At 33.6% G+C, this 24,561-nt stretch overlaps 1 protein-coding gene across 1 annotated transcript in view; it reads left to right on the top strand.

Annotated features, from left to right (window-relative positions):
• LOC111056515 (ankyrin repeat and SAM domain-containing protein 1A) overlaps nucleotides 1–23,293 on the top strand; it is a 128,200-nt gene extending 104,907 nt beyond the window's left edge. Inside the window, 8 exon segments of the mRNA XM_039439129.1 lie at nucleotides 6,969–7,334; nucleotides 9,458–9,594; nucleotides 11,501–12,013; nucleotides 16,276–16,434; nucleotides 16,436–16,573; nucleotides 17,305–17,466; nucleotides 17,864–18,001; nucleotides 18,672–23,293. Coding sequence (XP_039295063.1) covers nucleotides 6,969–7,334; nucleotides 9,458–9,594; nucleotides 11,501–12,013; nucleotides 16,276–16,434; nucleotides 16,436–16,573; nucleotides 17,305–17,466; nucleotides 17,864–18,001; nucleotides 18,672–19,043 — 1,985 coding nt within the window. The 3' untranslated portion in view covers nucleotides 19,044–23,293.
• Nucleotides 23,294–24,561: the final 1,268 nt, after the last annotated feature.

Below are 24,561 nucleotides of genomic sequence, written 5' to 3'. Positions count from 1 at the left end.
GAAATTTGATCACGTTCTTCCTCATTCTCCGACATTTTCCTTGTTCCTCATTCCATAAATCTGTACATTGTTTTTGCCTCGTTGAATAGTACATCGTCTTTCTTTTTTACAATAAAACACAGATCGAGGGAGATAAACTAGGAAACCTTGTACTATTTTTCTCCCAAATTTGTTAACAATAAAAAGTCCGAAATAGAGTTAGTTGTCTTCAAGGTTTTCACGTTCAATTTTCTGTGGGTATATTTATCTTTATCATATTCATGAGAATCTCTCACTTGTAATGATTGATTCCCTTAATTAGCTCGAATCTAGCTTATGTCTTTGCATTGTACCAAAAGTTGGAGACATACGTTGAGAGAATTTGAAAACATACCATACATTCATTTCAACAGACTTTCTCCAAGACTTTTAGACAACAGACTTTTAGTCAACAAGACTTTTAACAGAAAGACTTTAGACTTTGGACAAAGACTTTAGACTTTGGACAAAGACTTTTAGACAACAGACTTTTTAGTCAACAGACTTTCTCCTATTTCATCAAGTTTGAAAACTTTAACCGTCAATTCCTATAATTCTCACAGTGATGCATAATATGCAAAATGTTTCAAATTCTTTCTGAAACAATAGTTGAGTTTAGCTACAAAATCAAATAACTCAGTACATTGTAATGTTGCGTGTTGCACAGTTTGACTCCCAACCACTCCCTAGCTTTTTACTGTACTGATGAAATTCACTACAATCTGTCAGCATTCCTGTCACGAATAACAGCAACACTACTCCCCATTCAACTAATGCTGACAATTTGAAGTGAATCTCACCTTAGTGCTGTTTACTGTCATTGTATTGCGTCCTCAGGTCAATTACATAGAATGGAACAAAAGTAACATAGGAAAATGGATTTAAGAGGGATTGGTCAGAGAGTGAGAGAGTGTTTGAGCGAGAAAGAGAGAGAAAGAGAGAGAAAGAGAGAGAGAGAGAGAGAGAGATAGAGAGTGAGTGAGTGAGTGAGAGAGAGTGAGTGAGTGAGTGAGTGAGTGAGATAGAGGGATTGGTCAGAGAGTGAGAGAGTGTTTGAGAGAGAGAGAGATAGAGTGATTGTGAGTGAATCGCAGGACGGATTATAAAGGATAGTGCATACTATAGCCGCCTATCAATTGGTCGTATTGAAACAATTGGACAATTGCAGTTGTAACTGGTAACACAACTCAAACAATACAAATAATGTTGAACGTTTAAAAGTGTTTAAGTGCAGGTAATTTGCTGCTTTGTCAATCGCTTGTTAAACTTTGCCAAGGATGAAAAGAATGTACCTGTTTACGTCATTTTACTCGTTTATTTCGTTACTCTACATGGGTGTTGTTACTGTACACTAATTACTTCAATTGGAAGTGAGTTTATTGAAGATGGATATATAAATATTTAAAAGACACATTTTTACTTATCAATATATCAATATGATAATCATCATTTGGAGGCTTTCAAATGGATATTTTGGGAATATCAATATACTGTGCCTTCTCTAAATTGGAATATTTTTATTTCATAAATAGCTATTAAATAATTATTGTAGAATAATAAACTGAAACACTGAGAAGTTCAAGTTAGAATCAACGGGACATTCATTTTATTTAACAAGCTATTCAAACTTTCCTCTTTAAGGCTGTGCAAAGGCTAAAAATAAACTCTCTACTGGTGATATTTTCGATTTGTACACATGAAGCTATCAAAAATAAAAAAGTTTTCTCAGGATAAATTTTTTTTTATATGAGCGCCTAAAGTTTAAATTTTTGGGACAGGGCATTACAAATTTGGTAAGAGATAAATCCATGAAAATCAGAGGATGAATACTCCATGGTATTATAGATTGAATAAAACAAAAAGTATCTAAAATATGAATTTTCCAGAAAGTTATTCAATTTTACCAAAAAAGTAATTTGCTGAGTAATTTTTCTGAATGAAAGATGAAGAATTCATCCACTAAATTTAATGGATTCATCTCTCACCGAATTTGAAATTTTCTGTCCCAAAATTCTAAACTTTAGGCACTCATATCTCAAAAAGAAATGATCGGTAAAAAATGTTTTCCTAAGAAAACGTTCTCAATTTGATAGCGTGATAGTATACAAATCGAAAAACTTTGAGAAATGTCACCAGTAGAAAGTTTATTTTCAGCCTTTGCACGCCTTAATTCAGTTGGCTTTTCTTTTCATTTTTTAGGGTTTTCACTCTCTTATTAGATGTATAAACTTTTCTCAATAACCTCTGTAACTCTTTCGCGCGCTCCTACTCTCTAACTCTTTAACTCTCTCTACTCTCTACAGCTCTCTACTCTACAGCAGGTGAGGATTATGACTCACAGAAACAATCCTATGATTGATTACATTTTTAGAACACTGGTCAACGCGTTTTTCAAGATCATCTATCGATGATTCAAGAGCTGTATTTACGTTTTCGTGGTCATTTCAGTCAAATGATTCACCTCTTTCCTGAACAAATGTCCAGCTGTTGTCACTGCAATCTGTTCTCTGTAACTCCCACCTAGTCCGTTTTATAAATCGTCTGCTTATATTGCCTAATCGTGCTCACCAATATTATATTCGTAGCCTATTACAGTTGTGCTAATTTTAGATTTATTTTTTGGACAAACGCCTTACTTTTTAGATTTGTTGACTTTCATCTGTTACGCCTACGAATTTTAGATTTATACTATTCTTCCATTTCTTCTTGTTTTATCGTAGGCTACTCTCTCTTTTTATTTTTTCTGTCTTCCTCTCACTCTTTCTCTCTCTCACACACATACACAGACCCTCTCTTTCTCTCTCCTTCTCAACTTTTAGCTTTCTTTCCCTCATACTCTTCGTTTCTTATAATTCTCGTTTTATAACTTCTACAGAACATTTTACGATATTCAAGAATACTTTATGAGGTGAATGAAACTGTAATATTCTGAAGTGACAATCGTTTTATACTTTTTGATGCTCTATTCCCACGTCTCTATTTTGATTCTTTTCTTCAATCTGCAGAAGACTAAATAGAGTATCATTAGCATTGATGTCATCTGTCTTGTACTGTAGAGATGTTTGATGCCTCTATGCATCCCTTGACATTGTCTTATTTTCTTTAGGGCTACTTTTGAATATGAATAAAAATATAATGCTGAGTACCCCTTTTTGAAGTTATTTAATCATGACTCATGTTTCTGTTATATAATGCCATTATCATTATGTCATTGTATAATAGCATTATATAGCAGAAACATGAGTCATGATTAAATCATTTCAAAAAGAGTAATTTTCAAAAGAGGTTTCATATTATTATTCATATCCCTTAACATTTATATTTTTCAACTACACTTTTGAAACTTTTTATCTCATCCTTCTTTCTTGAAATAATACTGAAGTACAAGTATATTATTTATTTATTCATTCATTTATTCATTTATTCATTTATTCATTTATTCATTTATTCATTTATTCATTTATTCATTTATTCATTTATTCATTTATTCATTTATTCATTTATTCATTATTCATTTATTCATTTATTCATTTATTCATTTATCATTTATTCATTTATTCATTTATTCATTTATTCATTATTCATTTATTCATTTATCCATTTATCCATTTATCCATTTATTCATTTATTCATTTATTCATTTATTCATTTATTCATTTATCCATTTATTCATTTATTCATTTATTTATTTATTTATCTATCTATTTATTTATTTATTCAATCATTCAGAATTACACAACTTACAGAGAAGTACCACAGGCTTATAAGCCCAAAACGGTTCCAATTCTAATTTATACAACAGTCCAAATGTAGTTAGGTTATGTATCACTTCAAAATTCTTCAATTTACAATTCGAAACACATTCATCACTCACAAATCATTTCTAATAATCATTATGCTTCACTCAATTCATGAATACCTTTAATACATGAGATTTCTACTTTGATCTGGAGTCAACCAAAAGTTCTACTTTCGTGTAATCTTGTCCACGTTTAGTGGACATAGTGTGGAATCTATGCTTTCAATTTAATAATATTATATTAGTTACTCAGTTATGAACATTATAGACTCGCCGTTCTGTTCTAAAAGATGTGAGGGATCTCAATCCAACGATCCAACTTAGCTTCTTATTTATTAAGTCATTTATTTGAAACTGGACATCAAAAACTCCTATAAACGTGATTGAACCTTGATCACACGTAACATCAAATTTTTGGTGTAAAATATTGAGTTGCTTCGTGGTTCTGTATTGAATATTTCTACTGTGTTGTGCGATCATATCCTCTCTAGGAGAATAATTTCATCTATTATATCATTATTCTTCAACTCTTCATAAATTCATCGTTGATACACTTTCTTGTAGTCATTTTTGCCATTGTGAACTTGTTCAGATTTACTTACACTCTAAAGGTACGTACAGATTTACGCGCCGCGAACATGAGCAATTCACTTTTAATCAACTGATGCCAAACTTTTTATATCTGTATCTTACCGGTTCTGTAAAAATACAGATATAATCAGTTGATTAAAAGTGAATTGCTCATGTTCGCGGCGCGTATATCTGTATGCACCTTTATACGGTTCATGTTCATTCCTCATTTTGTTCTCTTGTGACTTTGTCAACTTTATTATTATCATCATATAATAATCCCTTATACTGTATTATTGATAATACTGGTTTCTTGGCGTTATTTGTTGCTTTTCTAATTCGAGTTGCCTGACTCTTTTGCTCAACTCTTGACTCATTACTCTCTTTTTGAGCCCATTGCAATGTGAGTTGCATGGCTGACAGACTCTCGACTCGTGACTCATGTGAAGATGTGTCGCTCTCTCTCTCTTCACGAAATCTGTTCTTCTATCTGTCTGCACGAAAGATTACTCTTCAATGCGGAAGTATTTCCGGTATAGTCTCTTTTGTTAGAGCAGAGTATTTGTTACCAAATTGAGCATTGTCACACTATTTACAGCTAACTCATTGACAATTAATTTGTTGGTGCTTTTATGGTAACGCCCCCAGGTGGGAATTCGCTTACTTTCATCCATTCACTCTCTCTCTCTCTCACACACACACACACACTCTCTCTCTCTCACTCACTCACTGATCATATATTCACATATTCTTATCATTCTAATTCATCTATTTCACATTTTATTTTGTATTAAACTGTTATACTTTTTTTTGTTACTCTTTTTCCGTTTCTCTTATACTCTCTCTCTCTCTTTCTTCATGTATTTCTTTCTCTCTCCATTTCTCTCTTTTTTCTTCCCAACATTCTCTCTCACTCCCTATTTTCTCACATTTGTTTCCTATAAGCTCACTTGCCCTCGGAAAAGTTTGAGATACAGTTGACAGCATTTACTTCCCATGAGAAATAATACTTATTCGATTTGGTATCAGTGTAGATTTAATATTTACTTCTTAGTATTTCTAAAGATGTACCAGTTCAAAGTCTTCTTGACATTAGATTTTGTTTTATTTGTTCTCATAATATATGAGGAAATAATACTGTGCTGGTCTGAACTCCTCTTTTATACTATTTAGTCGAAAATTACGTGCTGCTTAGTCCGTTTCCTTGTTTGTTTACTAATTTCGTTCATGATCATCTACACAATATTATCCGTTCATTAATGTGGTAATCTCATTACATTTTCGCCTCAGACCATTTTGATATTGATTTGTCTGTTTGAATGAATCAACGATTATGTATTTTATTTCCGTATTAATTCATACTCAGATTGTATCTTTGCTTTCTTCTTTTTTCTTTTCAAATTGTTTTATTTTCGTGTCCATACTATATGAAGTAATAGTTCTGAACATTCATGCTTTGTAGAATGTCAAAAATCTTGGCCTAATCAATTGTGTATTCAACGCTCGAAGAATATTTTTGGGGTTGATTTTGACGTTTTTATGTAACGTTACGCGTTTCAGACGGTGATTAGAAGAGAGATTGGGCTGTATTTAGAATAATTTGTATTCATTTGACAGCTCTCAATTTCCTTTATTAAGGTTGTTCACCACGCTTCTAGAAACTTTTATCTGGTCATGTTTTCCAAAGTTTTTGGAATAAGCTATTCGAATGTACAAAATGGTTGTTTCTTATTTTCACTTTTTGAGATATGAGCGCATAAAGTTTAAATCTTTGAAGTGATACGTTTTATATTTGTTAAAAAATCAATTCTTGTAACCCTGAGGATAAATTCTTCAAGGTATTGTCTATCGGATGACATCAGGATATCAAGATTTTTCACTATATTTATTTCAAAGAAACTTATTCCAGTTTAAAAAAATAACTGGAATTTGTTCATTTAAAAAATTGGATAAATTTCCCGATAATTTATATTTCAAGAAATCATATATGTCTACAGCATTTAATTTGGATTTTCGTTTGATAAAAATCAGTTATGTAATGAGATAAACAACATATTGGAGAATTTATGCGCGGAATTTCATGAATATATCAGCTACTAATCCAAAGACATAATAATATATAGACATAAACATATGGGATCAACCCAATGAAATTCAACTTATCAGGCGCTCGTATCTCAAAAAATAAAAATGATAAAAATATGTTTTTCCTTAGAAATTGGTTCCATTTTGGTAGCTTGATGGTATTCAATCGAAATATATAAAAAATACCAGGTTTTTACTAATTTTAACATATAGACTAATAGTAAACATTAGATCTGTGGTAATAGTTTCCAAAACCGTGGTGTACAAAGTTTTTCCTTGAAATTTTGATAGTATTCGAATCGAAATATAAAAAAGGTTTTCAGGTAATAGCATAGACTAAGAAAACATTAGATCTGTGGTAATATTTTCCAAAACCGTGGTGTACAGCCTTGATGTTTTTGCATGTTATTCAACGAAAAACCTTGTTTATGAAAAAAAATACTGGACTATACTTTTGCTTCGAAATTTCTAATTTTTCGGTCATGTTTGTGTTTAGGACTGATGAAGGGCTCCGTGAGTGAAAGCATCAGTTCACACGCGACCGGCAAAGCGGAGCGACCGAAGACGCTGCGGGGACGTCTACGCAACGTGTTCTACGACCATAAGGAGGACTCCACCTCCTCAGCCACCTCGGCAGCGGCTGTCTCCTCCTCGGTGACCTCCTCCTCCACCTCCTCAGCAGCTGCCCTGGCCTCCTCGGCAGGTGGCGGAGGAGGAGACAAGACGCTGGCTATTCTGAGTCCCTTTGACGAGCAGGAGGAATGGGCCAAGATTTCGGAGATCATGGCGTCGTTTGGGACAGGACTGGTCCGGGAGTCGGTCTTCGTCACAGAGCTGGAGAAGGAGTTCCAGGCTAGGCTGGGTGAGTTGATAAATTCTTTATTATTCACGGATTTCTGGCTCACATACCTTATTTGAAGTCTGATTAAATTAGATTACATAGTGAGATTCATAAATTATTAGAAATCAACAGCTATTTTACCTTTCCCTCATTTAACGGTTTATTAGTTTTTTCTTTCAATTCCTTTCTGCTCTCATTCTTCCGGATACTTCCTTGTGTTGAAATCCTTTCTATGACATGATTAACCAAGTAAAGCTAGTTAAGCCGTGTCCACACTGAACAAATGTTCGACATACATGTTTGTTGAGGAGCTCAAGGTCAAACTTTTTAAAAAGTTTGGACAATCATTGTTTGTCAAACAAAAAATTACTGTTTTTCCAAACATTTTCAGAGTTGGCAGCTGTAAAACATAAAACCTGTTCTTCCTACTTACAAATATTTTGTTTGGTGACGCGTCCGCTCTGGCCACGGGCGAACATTGTTTGTCAAACATAATAAAATTTGCCCAAACTTTTTCAACAAACATGTTTGTCGAACATTTGTTCAGTGTGGACACGGCTTAACACACACATCGATTTTTGGACATATGATTTTTGCCGTCCTTATAATTTCTATCGGATTAAACTGAACTTGACAAACACCATCTGTTTAATCTAATTTATAAGGAAGGCAAAAATTCGTAGGTCCAAAATCGTTGTGAGTGTAAAGCCCCACACACACACATCGATTTTTGTTCGTACGATATTTTGCCGTCCTTATAAATTCTATTAGACTAATCAGATTATTAATTCAAACAGATGATGTTTGTCAAGTTCCGTTTAATCTGATAGAATTTATAAGGACGGCAAAATATCGTACGAACAAAAATCGATGTGTGTGTGCGTGGCTTAACTGGCTTTAGGCATAGAGAAACAATAGCGTAAGTAGATATCCCATGGTATAGGGCGTTTATGTCGCAACTTTTACTGTTTTTTTTTGGGAATCAATTTTGGGAATAATCCCATTTGACAGGTAACTTGTCAGTACTAATACTAGTACTATAATACATACAATCAAAATAATAAAATATTTATTCAGGTATCAAGTGTCAAGTATTATTAAGGGTGGTAATGATATATTTCATATATAAAAAAATCAATTTTCTTGTGAAAATAATTCTGAGATTGCGTATAGGCTTTTCTCTAATAACATTTTATCTCAAGCCGATAGTCCACGTAGTTCTTTCCCGTGAAGCTGTGTGACGCTGGTAGTCTCTCATATTGTGCCGTTCCTACACTCACACCCCAACAAAACAGTAAAAATCGACAATAATCGACAGTAATCTGCTTGAGATAACAATAAAAGTTGCGACATAAACGCCCTATACCATGGGATATCTACTTACGCTATTGTTTCTCTATGCTTTAGGGTCAGGTCGATATTTTACTTCCGAAGTAGCTCTGGATCGACCTTTATATTGTACACGATTACATTATAAAGCATGGGAGTGAATAGTATACGCTTAATTCTCGATTTCGATTCACCTCGATGGCATTCAAAAATGTTTTTATCATTGCCAGCTGATTAGTGGCATCGACCGAAACCGAAAGCTTCACCGCGACCCACTCGTTCTATTCGCACTTTCAGGAGAGCTTTCGATTCGCTACCCTCCTCTACACCAAAACTATTCTATTTTCGTATTATTCTTCTTTCTAAACTTCCTCATTAAATTTCATCAATATTATATTGTAAGTTTTCGTATTGTGCGTTGTGTATAGGTGATAAATTAAAATTTAAAATCGAAATAGCAAATGATGTATTGAAATAATTTTAGAGGGAGTTGTTCTCGAATTTGATTTGGAATTAGTCATATAATCTCACAAAGTCATAGTAAATCTATGGAGAGATTAGAAAAGTCTTGCAAGTTGTACTTCCCATTACGTCATTTCACTTTCATGTACTCTGTAGATAAAATTTATAAATGAAACAAACAACCAAATAAACTAATACAAACGCATAACAATTACTTGTATGTGAAAAGAAAGTACTTGTTTCTTGTTTATCTGTTGATATAGAATGAATAGACCTCTTTCAACAAATCTTTATTAGATTAAGTACAGTACCTTAAGTACAGTACATTATTATTTATTTGTATTTTTCAACAGGTCTAAGTAGGTCTGAAAGCACAGTGGATAGCCCAATCAGCCAAAGCACAACGGTCAACCAATGGCTTACCTCACTTGGACTTTCTGACTACGAATCTCTCTTCATCAACTACGGCTATGATAATCCTGACTTCATTGTAAGTTTACCACAGTTATTTCAACCAAATAGATATATTTGAGTTCATTCAATTATTTCACAGTCATGTTCTAAGATTATTGTGTGTATTCTCCTAATAATATAGAGGACTTTAGCTTTAAACTGTTTCAAAGGATTCAATTGAATTCAAGTATCAAAAATGTGGTGTGGTACACTCACACAACTTTCCTTGCTCATATTTGAAACTACGATCAGACTTCTGTATATGTGTATATATAATTGTTTTCAGAGTACTTTTTCCTTTGTGTAAATTGTGAAATTCGATTATTTTTTTTAGTCGTAATTTTTTTAAAGTCGTCAAAAAAGCTGTTCTACAGATGAAATATCTCGACTATGTGTTCTTTTTATGAACTGCGCTACCTACCTACCTCCTGCACGAGAAGGAGGTTACTAAGTCCATTTCTCAAGGATGGGGTGGACCCCCCATCAGTTTTCCAGAACGGAGACTCATGCTAGTTGATAGAGCTGATAAATAACTATACAGGGTATGAATTTGAAAAAAATCGGTCAAGTTATTTTTGAGAAAATCGTGAAAAACATGGTTTTCTAGTAATTATCCGCCATTTTTCTCAAGAATATAACGGAGCTCCTGCAATTTTCCCAGAAATGAGACTCATGTCAGTTGATAGGGCTCATAAATAGCTATCTACGGTATAAATTTGAAGAAAATCGTTAGAGCCGTTTTCGAGAAAATCGTGAAAAACATGGTTTTTTAGTCATTATCCGCCATTTTTCTCAAGAATATTACGGAGCTCCTGGAATTTTCCCAGAAATGAGACTCATGTCAGTTGATAGGGCTTATAAATAGCTATCCATGGTATAAATTTGAAGAAAAACGTTAGAGCCGTTTTCGAGAAAAACGTGAAAAACATGGTTTTTTAGTAATTATCCGCCATTTTTTCCGCCATCTTGAATGGAATTTTATTAAATTTCTTATTGTCGGATCCTTATGGTATAAGGACCTTAAGTTTAAAATTTCAAGTCAATCGGTTAATTAGGAATGGAGTTATCGTGTTCACAGACATACACACATACACACACACACATACACACACACACATACACACACACACACAGACCAACACCCAAAAATCATGTTTTTGGACTCAGGGGACCTTGAAACGTATAGAAAACTTGAAATTAGGGTACCTTAATTTTTTTTGGAAAGCAATACTTTCCTTACCTATGGCAATAGGGCAAGGAAAGTAAAAAGACATTGTTTTTATCTGTAGACATTGTTCTCCGTATTCGAATAGTTCAAAAAGGTGACCGGAACTTTGGGACCAGGAGTTTTGGGACCAACCAAGATAAAGAGGAATTTAGGTCAACTGACTCGTTAATTCTATGTGTTCAACGCCTTTGTGTTGAAAAACAATGTCCAATTACCTGTTGGAGACAGCGAGAAACCTTATTCTACCTGTGAAGACCCTTCCTCTCTTATGTTGGAACCCTTTAGTTCCAAAGCTCCTAGCACCGTTCAAAAAGACATTTTTAATGAATCAATAGAATATTATCACAATAAATTTTTCAGTATCTATGTCATGCAATAACATTTCAATCTATCAAAAACCATCAAGGTCTCTAATTTTTTTTCGCTTAGGAATTCAACTCTCAAGGGTTGAAAAGTTTTGATTGAATTTCAGCGAACATAATAGTGTATTGAGCTTTTCAAATGAACCAACGTTTTTTTAGAATCTGCCTAATAGAAGTTTTCAGGGCATGACAAGAAGCCCTGAAATTGATCAGGTGCGACCTGAAAACTCTGACACCAGACCTGAGCCAACAAGGTCACTCGATTTTATTATTATTATTTTTATTCTATAAATTATGGGAATGAACCTCAACCCATCAACTTTTTCAATTGCTATTCCTTTATTTTTCTACAGAACGGCGTCCTAGACGACTCAGACCTGAAAGACATGGGCATTGGCAACGACAAAGACAGAAAAACAATTTTGGACGCCTCTCGCTCGCTGCCCTGCAAAGTGCGCGACGCTTTCGTCTCAGTCGCGCTCAACAATAACAACAATCACGTGATCAAAGATGGCGGCGGTGGAGAGAGGCCACCTGAAAGTGGTGACGGAAATTCATCGACTACAACGAATAATTCTCAAACTACAGCAGAAGGAAATGATGTAGATGAGTGGTTGGGCAAACTGCAGTTGGAGGAGTACTGTGAGACGTTCAGAAGACATTTGTACACTGAGATGGAGAAGGTTAGTAGGATTTGGGAGGTGGAACTGACCGCTGTGTTGGAGATTGAGAAGGCGGGACATCGGAAGCGGATTCTGGCCTCGCTGCCGCAGACCAAAGAGCGGTGTCCCAACCTGCCGGCCGGGTTCCCCAAGCAGACTGCGGCGCCCAATATCGAAGACATTAATGCTGATCTCAGTCAATTGGTGAGTTGCCATTGTTTCCAGCAAATAATAAAGTAGATGGAGTTAAATCACAATATGTTTTTCCGTGTTTGTCTGTGGGAATGCTAATCTAGTAGATGAAATAAAAACGCAATAATGTTGTCTTTTCTATATGAGATGTTAACTCTGAATGCAGTGTTCAATAATTAATCAAGTAGGTAGGTTTTTTCTTTTAATTGAATTGATTTGAATTTATTGCCAAAAATCACTTACAAATACTTGTACAATACAATCATTGGAGTATGCAGTAAACAATTACCTACAAATAGACTTACCTACAATATAACTTGCACAACAATAATTTATTATCAATGTAATATTCGGAACTGCTAACATAAGATTCCTTGTGTGTTGAGGTTAACTTATTCTGCTTCAATTCTAGTTAAGTCAGAAGAGATATACAAATTAAATTAAATAGAGCTAAAGAAAGTAATACACCTAATATACAAAAATCTCAAAGGCTCAGAAAAAAAACTGAAAAACTTAAGAATAGTACATACTATTTAACAAAGTGATATCCAAAATATAGTTATACTAACTGACTGTAGTTAGAGTTCATAGTTAGACCAACTATGAAGCGTTCTAATGATATAGATTCAAGTTGGTATCTGGATTGACTATTATAAGAGTTTCAAATTGTTATAGATTCAAGTAGTATAGACGTGATCTATTAACTTTGCTAGTTAATAGATAGTTGGACTAATGTTAAAGATGTGTAAAGATTCATATAAATTTAAGTAGATATCTGGACCGATCTGGCTATAAAACTTCTCACGCAAATCAATATATAATAAGATAGTTGAGCAGATTAAATATTGGATTCCATGAAGGTACAGAACGTTTGTTTGTTGTCAAAAGTGCCTACCTACTTTAACATGAGGTATTTCATGAAAAGTAGCCAGAGCAGTGAGTATAGTATTCAATGAAGGGATGATACAGTGATAAAAGGATACATTAGGATGGTTTTGTATTCAAATCAATTTTTAAATCGAACTCTCTCATAGGTACTTCATTTATTGAAAAGACGCTGCAACAAAATCATCCCCCTAAATCAATTCATGGGAAATTACATAGGAATAATGTTACATTTATACAATGTAAACTCATGCAATGTAGGCAAATATTACAATATCAGAATGATAAACAATGAGAAATTATACATTTTTGGTGAAAAAACTTGATTTTTTCAGAACCACTTTGTATTTGAAATAACGAGTTACCGGTTCTGGTTATAACACAATTATTGTCAATCTCTGGTAAACTAGAACTAAAGCACAAGCAGCGGAATAGAAACTGTACTCATAGAATATAATATAGTGATAGAAATGTCGCAACTCGATGCAAGATGGTGATAATTTATTCCGAAACCTGGAACGTTCCCTGCATGTGGGTGTAATCCATAAACCCTGAGGCATGAGCATATCAATCCATACACTCTCCACTCCTGTTTATTACCATTTTCGATCAGTCGACAAATACGAATAATATGCGCCATCATAATTCACGTGCTGTCCATCCTACATATATGTTAGTCGACGGCCAAACACAGATATATGTTGCAAAATATTATGGTACCCAATATCCCCCAAAGCCTTTTCCAGTCGACTGCTCTGATTCGTATGTAAACTCGCATGGAGTCAGCACACATACACATGTGTGCATGTATGAGCTAGATGAAGTACACACGGGCTAGACGAAGTACACTAGACGGAGAAACGGGTTTCATGTAATTAATACAACATGAGGGGCTGGTTGACTGGACTGTAGCCTAGAGTAGGCTTATGAGATTAGGCTAGGCGGACTGTTGACGTTAGCCTAGGCTAGTTGTGCATCGGTAACTGCTACTAGTAATTCATAACTGTTTATATTTGCAGGAATAATTGAAATGCTGTTGTGTAGGGGGTGGGGGAACGTCAATCTTCTCTCCCTTCCTCCCAACCTCGGTTCACCTATCTATGACAGTGTTGAATGTATTGGTGGACGTTGTTAGTAATTCTCTCAAGCACTTTCTCTGTCCTATTCTCATTTCCCCCTATGTATATAATATTTTCGGTTATAATATTAAGAGTGGGCGACATTTCAAACTTGAATGTATATAATATTTTAGGTTATAATACTAAGAGTGGGCGACATTTCGAACTTGAGATTTTCTATTTTCACTTTGTTGTAGTTTAGTCACTGTGCTACATTTGTAAATATTTGAAAAAAACACTTACTTTTCTTGGCGAAATGAGATATGCATTTCACTCATGAGGAGGAGCTTCATCAGCCTCCATTCTATTCTAATTCGAAGAAATTCTTTCAATCTTCAGTTGAAAATAAAAATATATATTAAACAGAATATTGGCTACATGTAACAAAAATCGATAATCAGTTCTCACATAAATTCTCAAAAATTATCTGTTTCTAAGGAAAAATGAACCTACTCATGGGTTGAAACTCAAGAAAACATTCCAAATCAAGGTGTGCCAAACGCATTTTCATGTCTGACTAAATTAAACTTCTTTCCAATGAATTCAGGAAAGTTTTTACAGTTCAAGAAAAATAAAACCCATCACCAGAGAAATCACAACCCTAAGGGTAAACTACCTATCTTTCAACAGATTAAAATCTAATTTTTCTTAATAAACTTAATTGATTCTCGGAATTATTCGCTGTTCTCAGAAGAACATAATCAAGTAATTCGAGAAATAAAGTATATCCCAGTCTATATCCCAGTCTACTTTACTCCACTACCATACATTCTTCCATACTCAAAATATGTTTTATTTGAGTATACTTCCATATTCAAAATATGTTTTACTGTGTTACAATTATTCCATACATTTGTATTAGAACAGCAGACTGCATTTGCGCACACATATAACCTTAGCAAGCTGAGCTCGCCTTGTGTGACTCTCAATTCCTGAGCTGAAAGCCAACCATGCAGGAGGCATTCAACACTGTTGTGCATCCCCAGTATGGATATGATATGTTTCCATACAGGAGGCGCTCGGCACTATCATGACCACCACCACTACCCACTACTATCTGAATGAAACTGAAACCATTTTTTCCAATCAAACTCGACGTAATATTTCGTGAATCCAATTAAGAAACTCACTTGATTTTTATTTTCGTTTTTAAATCAAGAAAGAGATCAGGGCCTTACAACTCCAACAAACATCCCATTTTTAGAATAATTCTATTTTCCTTTGATTTTTTCTTATTTAAACAATATTTATAAATTCTCGGAAGTTTTCATGGTTTTTCAGAAGAATAGAACAAGATTCAACGAGAAACTGAAAGTGAAATCACTACACAATTGTCAACATACTGTATTATTTTTTTCGACAAAACTCAATTTTCCTTTCAACAAAATCATCATCATCTTCTCACGTACAAGTATCAGGTTAATGCCTGTTCCGACTTACAAACAGCTTATTAATATCTATATTTCAATTACAAAATTACGCTATAATATATACAAGTAGTGTATTTATTGCCATCTCTTCCGTGGCCTACCAATAGATCTTTTCCCTGCCGGTTTATAATTCAATATCTGTAGTGGAAGCCTTTCTGCCGGCATTCTTTCCACATGGTCTTTCCACTGCTTCCGGTATTGAGTGACTTTTTCCAACAAGCTGTAAATTCCTAGCTCTGCTCGGATATCATTGTTTCTGATGTGGTCCCTTCTATCGCAGCCCTTGGTTCTCCGGAGGAATTGAATCTCCGCCGCCTGCACTCTACTCTCTAGGGGTTTAGTTGTAACCCACGACTCACTTCCGTAGAGGAGGTCTGGAGCAGCCATTATTCTATAAAATTTCATTTTAGTTTCTCTCCGTGCTTGCTTCCCCAAGGTTCTGCTAATATTGCCACATACCACTTGAAATTTTCCAATCTTTTTCTCGATATCCAAATCTTCACTATAACTGATGTCGCATCCTAAATATGTATATTTCGACACTTGTTCTAGAACTTTGTTGTCAATCTCAATTTTTGACCGGGTTGGATGTTTACCTGTGAAAGCCATAATTTTTGTCTTGTCTATTGATATTTTAAAATTGTACTCTTTACAAATTTCGTTAAGAACATAAACTGATTTTTGGAGGTCATTTTCACTGTCTTGAATAATCCACAAGTCATCAGCAAACAATAATGCATTCAGGTACTCGTCATTTATTAGTTAAACTCCTAAAGCTACTCTACATTCTACATTCAACAAAATCAACTTATAAATTCGGGAAACTTTTCGCTGTTTTCAGAAGAACAACATCCAGCAACTGAAAGAAGAGATCCGAGTGAAACTGCCGCAACAGCAGTCAGCATCCAACTCCGGCACTGGCCAACAGAGCAACACCGGCACTCTGCGTCACAGCCACAAGAAGTCGCGACCCGCCCCTCCGCCACCCCCCGGGGGCAGTGCCGCCGCCTTCTGCCGCCTCCGACCTCGAGATACGGGCTCCCTCGGAGCTGCTAGTCGGAGTCCCCGCCACACTCACGGCGCAGTGGAGGCATAGGCCTCATGCCCTGCTGGCTGGCCATATCACCTACACTGCACTGGTGAGAAACAAGTCACTGCCATCAAATCAAATTTTATTTTGTCATTATAATTAAAATAATAATCGAAATATAAAGTTAGGAAAAATAACATATCAGGCGCTTCCTGCAAATCCAAAGTTTGAGCAAAAAAAAAAAACACATAATCATATTTTAAAAAAGAATTCAATTGAAAATATCTAACACAAATATGATTCTTATACATAAATATATTAACTGCATACATAAAATGGACTATATTACAAATAGTCTACTGAAACGGCACATTTCTTTATTGCTTGTTGGAGTAATCCACATTTGAACTTCAATATTGCATTGTCGCACAAGTGCTGTTGATTGCCTGGTAGGAAAGTTGTAAAACTTTCTTGAAAAGTAGTAGAAATAAAAGTTGTAGTAAGTTGAGAAGACTCTTTCTTGTAACCTCGAAGGATTTGAGAACATAAGTTGATGTAATTGTAAGTGCTCCAGTACTTGAATATATTCGACAATGTATGTCCATTTTAACTTAATCTACTATATTTTCTAGCTCACTATTGAGACGAAAAAGATTAATGGAGGGAAAACTTGATGCCTTAATGACCAGAAAAAATTCAATTCAATTTTATTCCACATACATTTATAAAAATTTAAATAAAATTCAGGATATAATCTATTGAGAGAAATATTGTAATGAACCAAATTTATGTTAATAAGACGATCATTCAATTTAATTATTGCTATCTTTGTTTTTACAGTACCTGGGATCCACTTTAGTCCGAGATATGCGAGGGACTGAGTCAACAAAGAAATCTATTCAAAAGCTGAAAAAATCAACATCAGGAAATGAAGAGAAATCCATTCCAGAAATCATACTAGCGATTTCCTATAGAGGAGTGAAATTCCATACGTCTAATCAGGTGAGTGTTTTGTGATCAACAATTTAATTATAATTATTTTATCTCTTGAGCCTTATTAATGATGATCCTGTGAGACACTGATTCTAAGATTATCATAGACTAGACAACCTTTAATAAAAGTAGTTACTAGCATGAGGACTTATTATTGACAGCAGCTCCCATGTTACAAAATTTCAAGTGATAGGACTCTCATCTACATACAACTTCTAGTTCTGTATTTGAAACTTGTTAGATTGTCAAGCTCACTGCTGGTGAACAATTGATTTGAAATTAGGGAATTAAAATAGTACCCAGTACTCCAAACAATACTTCTTATTAGATTTGTTTATATAGTCTACAAAATAAAAACTTTAATTGATCATAAAGTTTTTAATTCAATCCGTGATTCTGTTGACAGGAACTAATTTGTGAGCACGAGATAAGGAATATCCATTGTGCTTGTCAGGACGCTGAAGATCTCACACACTTCGCCTACATTACCAAAGATCACGCCAGTAAAAGTCACTTTTGCCACGTATTCTGTGTTCAAACAATGGTAAGCTTCACCAAACTATCAATCTATATAATATTACAAACAGTAAACAAATACATTCACTTAGCAATAATTTTATTTGATCTAAAATTGGTATTAATTATATTGTTTCATCTTGATTAATTAATTAATTAATCAAGTTGAATAACCTTCCATGTTGAAAAACTGTTATTTTTGGCATCTATATTTCTCTCCCATCGATATGTTGCTTTCCTATATCAGTCACCCAATATATCAATTTCTTGAAAAAGTTTTTTCATTCCTATTGAAGATTGAGGTTAAAAAAATATGGCAGATCCTAGCAACAAATATGGCAGAATCTGGGAATTAGTAATTTTTCTTCAAACTAGTTCACAAGCAGAAATCGATCAAAAAATAACATTTGTTGACCTTACAAAGAACGGCAAAATGAATAATATTTCGTCTCTTTTTTGAACAGTTTTTTTTCTGCTAAAATTTCTGTCAATATGTGATCACTCCAATAACCAATGTTAATTTGGAGTCAATCCTACTTCTGCCCATTACAAAAACACCTCTTTACTGATACTTCAATAGAATAATGCAATATTTACCTATATGTATTTGTTAATAAAAATATGTTTATTCAAATTGATGAAACTGTAGTTGAATATTGAATCTTATTAGATTCTGACTCTGTCACTTTCTATTACAGGATCAAGCAACTGAAGTTATACTCACACTAGGCCAAGCTTTTGAGGTAGCCTACCAAATGGCCTTGAGAGAGAACCTTGCCAGCAACCGTTCTCAGCTGAGCAAACAATCAGCTGGCAACACAAGTAATGGCCACACAAGGTCAAGGTCGGTCAACCAGATTGTCAGTCAGAACAGTCCTGGCACAGTGACGTCATCATCACCACAGACCAATCACTCAAGGTCACATTCTGTGAATGAGATCAAGGTCAATGGAGCATCCACAAATAGTTCACCACAAAAGTACCAGGAGGGAGGAGGTCATCCATCAACACCATCATCTGTGGTTGGTACCCCTGGTCGGGCGCCAATTGTTATGTCTGAAGATATTTAAGTTGGAAAAACTGGTTGGAACTGGTTACAATATTAAAATCAGTATGCTTAGTCATTCTTTAGTTGCCACATTCCAGGTGTGGAGTTCAAGATATTTTGATGAGGTTTTTTCAAGATTGACTGGGCAACTGCTACAACTAGCTACTAAATTTTAATTTTCAACCGTTTAGTGGCAATTGAAATGTGGAGTTCAATATGGTTTGTAATGTGCTGTGAATAACTCAAGTCATAACAAGAGTATTAAGAATGTATTCCATCAGTAGTAACAAATTTAGCCATGAATCAAGATTATATATTATGTGCTGTGAAAAAAAAATGATAAAAAATATGAAAATGCACTACCAGAAGAAATCAAGGAAAGAAAAATGTAAAATGTCATGTTTTTGAGGTTCTGTGCTGTACAAGCTGCTGGCTCGCCATCCTGTTGGCCATGAAATAATGATGAAATCAAATTGAATCAGGCTGAGATTTGACTTCAAGTGCTGTGCATCATTTTGATAGCAGGGAGGAATTCTGTCTGTGTTGTGTGTGTATCATATCAGTAGGAGGTATATGGTTTTCCATTTACCAGGGTATCATAGGATATATCTGTACAACAGAGAATTGGCATCCTGGTAATTCATGATACTATCAAAACTACTTCAAGTATGCTGCTGAACTTCATACCAGGAGGTATCAAATTTAATCAAGCCACTGCAAGATACCAGGAGGCTCACAATAGGAGGTATACCATCTGCTGCCTGGTACTCTACTATGGAATAACATTGCTGCAACTCCCTTCTCTTCATGTGTCTCTTCTGGTTACCATTTTTCATGGTGATACTTCATTTGTGATTTATCCTGAACAAGGTAAAAGCAAAAATGTTTGATATCTTGAATTTCCAACTATTATTACATGTAGTACTCGAATTATTTGTATTACTTGATGATATTGTAGTTAACAATTGTCAAGGCTAAGAAACTCGCATGAATATTATGCGCCTTAAACTCAGGCCTACTTGTTAAAATTTAACAAAAACGTTTTTGTAATAATTGATCTCATCGAATCTATTTGCTACAAATCAAAAATTTCAATTCAATCCAAACTCAATAAAATGTGGTTTTCCACCCTAACTCAATACACTTGATTTTCCATTCAAACAAATATTTGTTCTTGATGTTACCATAATGTATGCTGTAAAGTTACCAATATTATTGGGAATTGCTAAAATCCCCTAGCAACCTGGATTATACACAACTCTGACATGAATCTTTCCGAAGAAACAGTGAAGTTCTCGAATATTCTTTAACTACAATTCAAATCCCAAAGTTGTATAATAATCATTGTGAGTTTCATAACCTTGTACAGAGTGAATAATATGTGTTGTAATATAATATATTTTGAAACTGTAGTCAAACAAATTCTATCACCAGTGCAAAGTTTCCAAAAATGTAAGTGACAGTTTTAGCTTCACCATTATTTTTAATTTGATAATCTCGTTGTTATTCGAAGTAAAGATAGTTTATCTTGATGAACAAATTATTGAAGCAAATTCGCATAACGTGCCTGTTACTAAATAGGACGCTAATTGACACTTGAGTGATAAGGTATAATAGCACAATAATAGTATGTTGTTCATACTTTACCTTGAAATCTCCAGAGACTCGTCAAACCATGACTAAGTTTATAGATTTTTAAAGTCTATGAATCAAAATATATGAATAGGGTATTATCCTAGTTTTTAATACACTATTGGAATGAACTATTCCATTTACAAATTGTGTGTGAGCTAGTATGAATCGATTATTGAGCATGAAAAAGTCTTACAGCAATGTGTATCTTAATACCGAGTCAATAGCTGCATTAATATGCAATTCAAACTGAATGACCTCTCATTTTACTCCCGTGAATTCTAATTCAAACATTATATTCAAATTATTTATTACAAATCATATTTTTGGTCTACTCTGTCACATTAAATGATTTTTTGGTCTCATGGTTTTCAAATATCAAAAAGAAAACCATTTACAATTCTCAAAAAATTTGAATAGCTCCTAAATATTGAAAACATCGAAGCATCATTGTATTCTTGGATAAGATGTCCATTTCATTACATATTGTGAACTTTATCATGAATTTTGTGTACAACTGCAGCTTTTAATATCATATTGGTTTGCTGCGCGTTGAATGGAAGTGCTAAGTTGATAATCCTCATTGTTAAAGCCTCGCAATCATTATCAGGATGTAATAATATAGATTTAAATAACATAATATTCCAATCTGCAGGGAATTATTTATTAACAATCTTTAAACTTGGTGTCATTCTATGTGAATAATTTTTCCAATAGACTTCTCCGTAATACGTATGTAGTGTAGCCTACCTATTCTGGGTGAAACATTTTGGAATTACGACGCATTTTTTAAACTATAATAATTTCTGAATGCAATACTTATGTGAAGTAGTCTTTAATGGCAGCAGGTCTGTCTATTTTCTACATGTTGTTATGTGATTCGTGTTTCGTGGTGTACTTGATTCCTCTTGAAACCTCCTAGTTTTCCTCACTCGAGTATGTTTTGTAACTATTCGATCTCCCCTTTCTATTAGTCCATGGTCCAGTCAATCTCTTCAGCATTTAACGTTCAACGTCTCGCTCTCAATAATGGAGAGAGAAACCTATTTTGAATTTTATTCTCTCTGATCTCTGCAATCAATGCATTGTTATAAGTGATCTTTCTACCCCTATCACTTTCTCTCTCTCTCACACATATACACTTTCAGTCACCTCCCCTTTTACTTGCTTTTCTCTCATCTCTCTCTTCCAATCTCTCCTCTCTATCTTACTTTCTCTATTCTCGACCTCCTCCCCTTTTCTCACCACATCACTGACTTCAACTTATTCACTCCCTCTCTCGCCCCTCTGACTCTCACTCTCTCTCCCTCTTTCTCTTCACTCCCTTGACCCAAACTACGTACTCAAATCTAGTCTGGAGACTGATCTACTTGCACAAAATGTTCAATTGTGCAAACGGGTTTTTGCACAAATTTTTCAAAAATCGGGACTGATTTATGAGCTTGTGTATTGAGCAATCTTTCTTTTAAAAAGATGATAACACCAATCGAGTTTTTGTGAAAAATTATTTGGAACAAATTGATGTTAAGCAACTTTGTTTTACGAAAAATACATACAAATAATATAATCAAACCTCAAGCAATGACTTTATACTCAACAACAAATAATGTATGTGTGTCTAGGTATATGAATGTATGTATATTATCGAATATGAAAATATATGTTTTAGAGGAAAGCCACAACTGTGATTTATAACTTATTTGTATCGAAATATTGTGTATGTTGTATGTATTTGTGTGTGGTATGTAAGTTTCACATTTTCAATGTGATATTGTTTTTATATTCCCGGATTAATCGTTGTTGTTCATTTTAGATATCTCGTAGGATTAAAAAGGGTGGCTTGGAAAGATCTTACACATTAAAAACAATGTAGAATAATTTATTTCTATTCATTTTAATGAGCTAATATTCGTCAAATTCTAATCAATATGGAAGATTTATAATTGATTTATTTGAACATTATTTCTTAGAATTTTTTTCATTAATCTATTCAAATTAGCAGGGTCATGTCTGTTTTTCATTTCCATATTTTTTACTTGTGTTTTTTATGAAATATTCTCTCCCTCTTGTCAATCTTCTATATTTTTAATATCTTTTCTCTTTTTTGAAATACGTTTACATCTTCTCTTGTTCCTTTAATGCATTTATCTGTCTGTTTCTTTGTATTTGTCCCTCTATATAAATTATTTGAATCCATTAAAACTTACTAATTGATTCAAAATAATGATTCTATTGATGTTCAACTTCTTTTCTTTCTAGCAATGTCTTCAACTTTTGTATTTCATCAACTGATTTATTCTTGTGGATTATATTGAATACAGTTGCGCATCCCAATAATGAATTCCAGTTATCTCAGTCAAGTTTAATGGGAATTTAAAATCAATTCTGATAATTTTACCTAAGCATTAACAATTGCTTAATATCAAGTAAATTATTCAGGGTTCACCATACAAACAAATTGAAAGTAATCGAAATCATTTTACTATAAAATCGCGTAATAAAAAGCTTATATTCATAGATGATAGTGTTTAATTGTATTGAATTGACAGTTACTAATAGTAAACTCTACAAACTAATTATAATGCAATATTTACAGTAAGACACAAGTACAATTTTCTTATGCGAGACCAATTTTTAAATGCCTCTAGGCTGTATTAATTTCCTAATTGTTTACTTTTTTTACATTGAATTTTTTGTAAGTAGGTGTGTTAGATCGTTATATCTTAGAGTGAGAGTTATATCTTGAATATTTAACAGTTCCATATAACAAGCTGAGGGGTTTTCTTTAGCAAATGACATAGTTTCATACATAAATACCATATTTAATAGCTAAGTCATGTAATATACAAACATGTTCATTCTCAAATTACTGTAAATATTTTATTGATCTAAATGTGGGTATTTAAATTATTAGAACGATATTTGCTGGATTGAATATCAATGTGTCTAGATTTTAAAATCAGCTTATTAGATTAAATTAATTGAAAAAAATTTATATAGAGTATTCCAGTTTCTTCCTTAAAATAAATTCTAAATGTTGGGTGCTGGAAAATCCAATAAAACAATTTTTAATTGAATGTATTATAAAGTAAGTTCCTGATTGGAGAGAAATTAACACAAATTTGAGCAATTTTCAAAAAATTGTTCAAGTTCTATTGTTTAGAGTTCTTGCCTATATTCTAAATATTTCATTCCCTTTTGAAATATTTTATCCAATTTTTCTATCTTCATTAAGTTATTGAAATATGCTACTTACTATTTTCAAAAAAATATATATCTCTTAGTTTTATCCAGAGTTGAATTCGCCTTTTGTACAAGGTTTCATCGTGATTCTAGTTATTAGCTTCACCAACTATATTATAACTTTTCCATAGTCTCAATACATTTAATTTTAACTTTTTTCTCACAATAAAATATTTAAAATATATTGCCTGAGCAATTGTTCATAAACTATAATGAAATATATTTACAAGCTATCAGTGTCGAAAAATACATATATAAATATATGAATTAAACATCATTGAATGAATAATATTCTTGAGAAATGATTCACTGATTCTAAAATATTGCTGTATGATTTATTTGATGGTATATTGTTTATCTGCTTCCGTTTTTCAATATTTCATTTGCCACTTGAATCTCATCCTTAATAGAAACATAATCAATTTATCCTCTATTATATTCTGGATAGAAACATTTGAAATGACAATACTGTAGAGTGATGAGATATGAAGATCAATTATTATGGAAATGGATAGTGATATGAATAGGCTAGATATGGTTGGATTAAAAAGTTGATATGGAAAAAGGCAGTATGAAATAGACATAGGGAATACTGGGTGTGTTAAGTTAGGGTCACTAACAGGCTTCAAAATGACTCGTGTTTCTTAAAATTTACAAGTACATTA

The sequence above is a fragment of the Nilaparvata lugens genome, chromosome 12 (genome assembly GCF_014356525.2).
Source record: "Nilaparvata lugens isolate BPH chromosome 12, ASM1435652v1, whole genome shotgun sequence".
NCBI classification, from domain to species: Eukaryota; Metazoa; Arthropoda; class Insecta; order Hemiptera; family Delphacidae; genus Nilaparvata; species Nilaparvata lugens.
The sequence above is the reverse complement of the archived record's forward strand: the minus strand, read 5'-3'. Positions and strand labels throughout refer to the sequence as shown.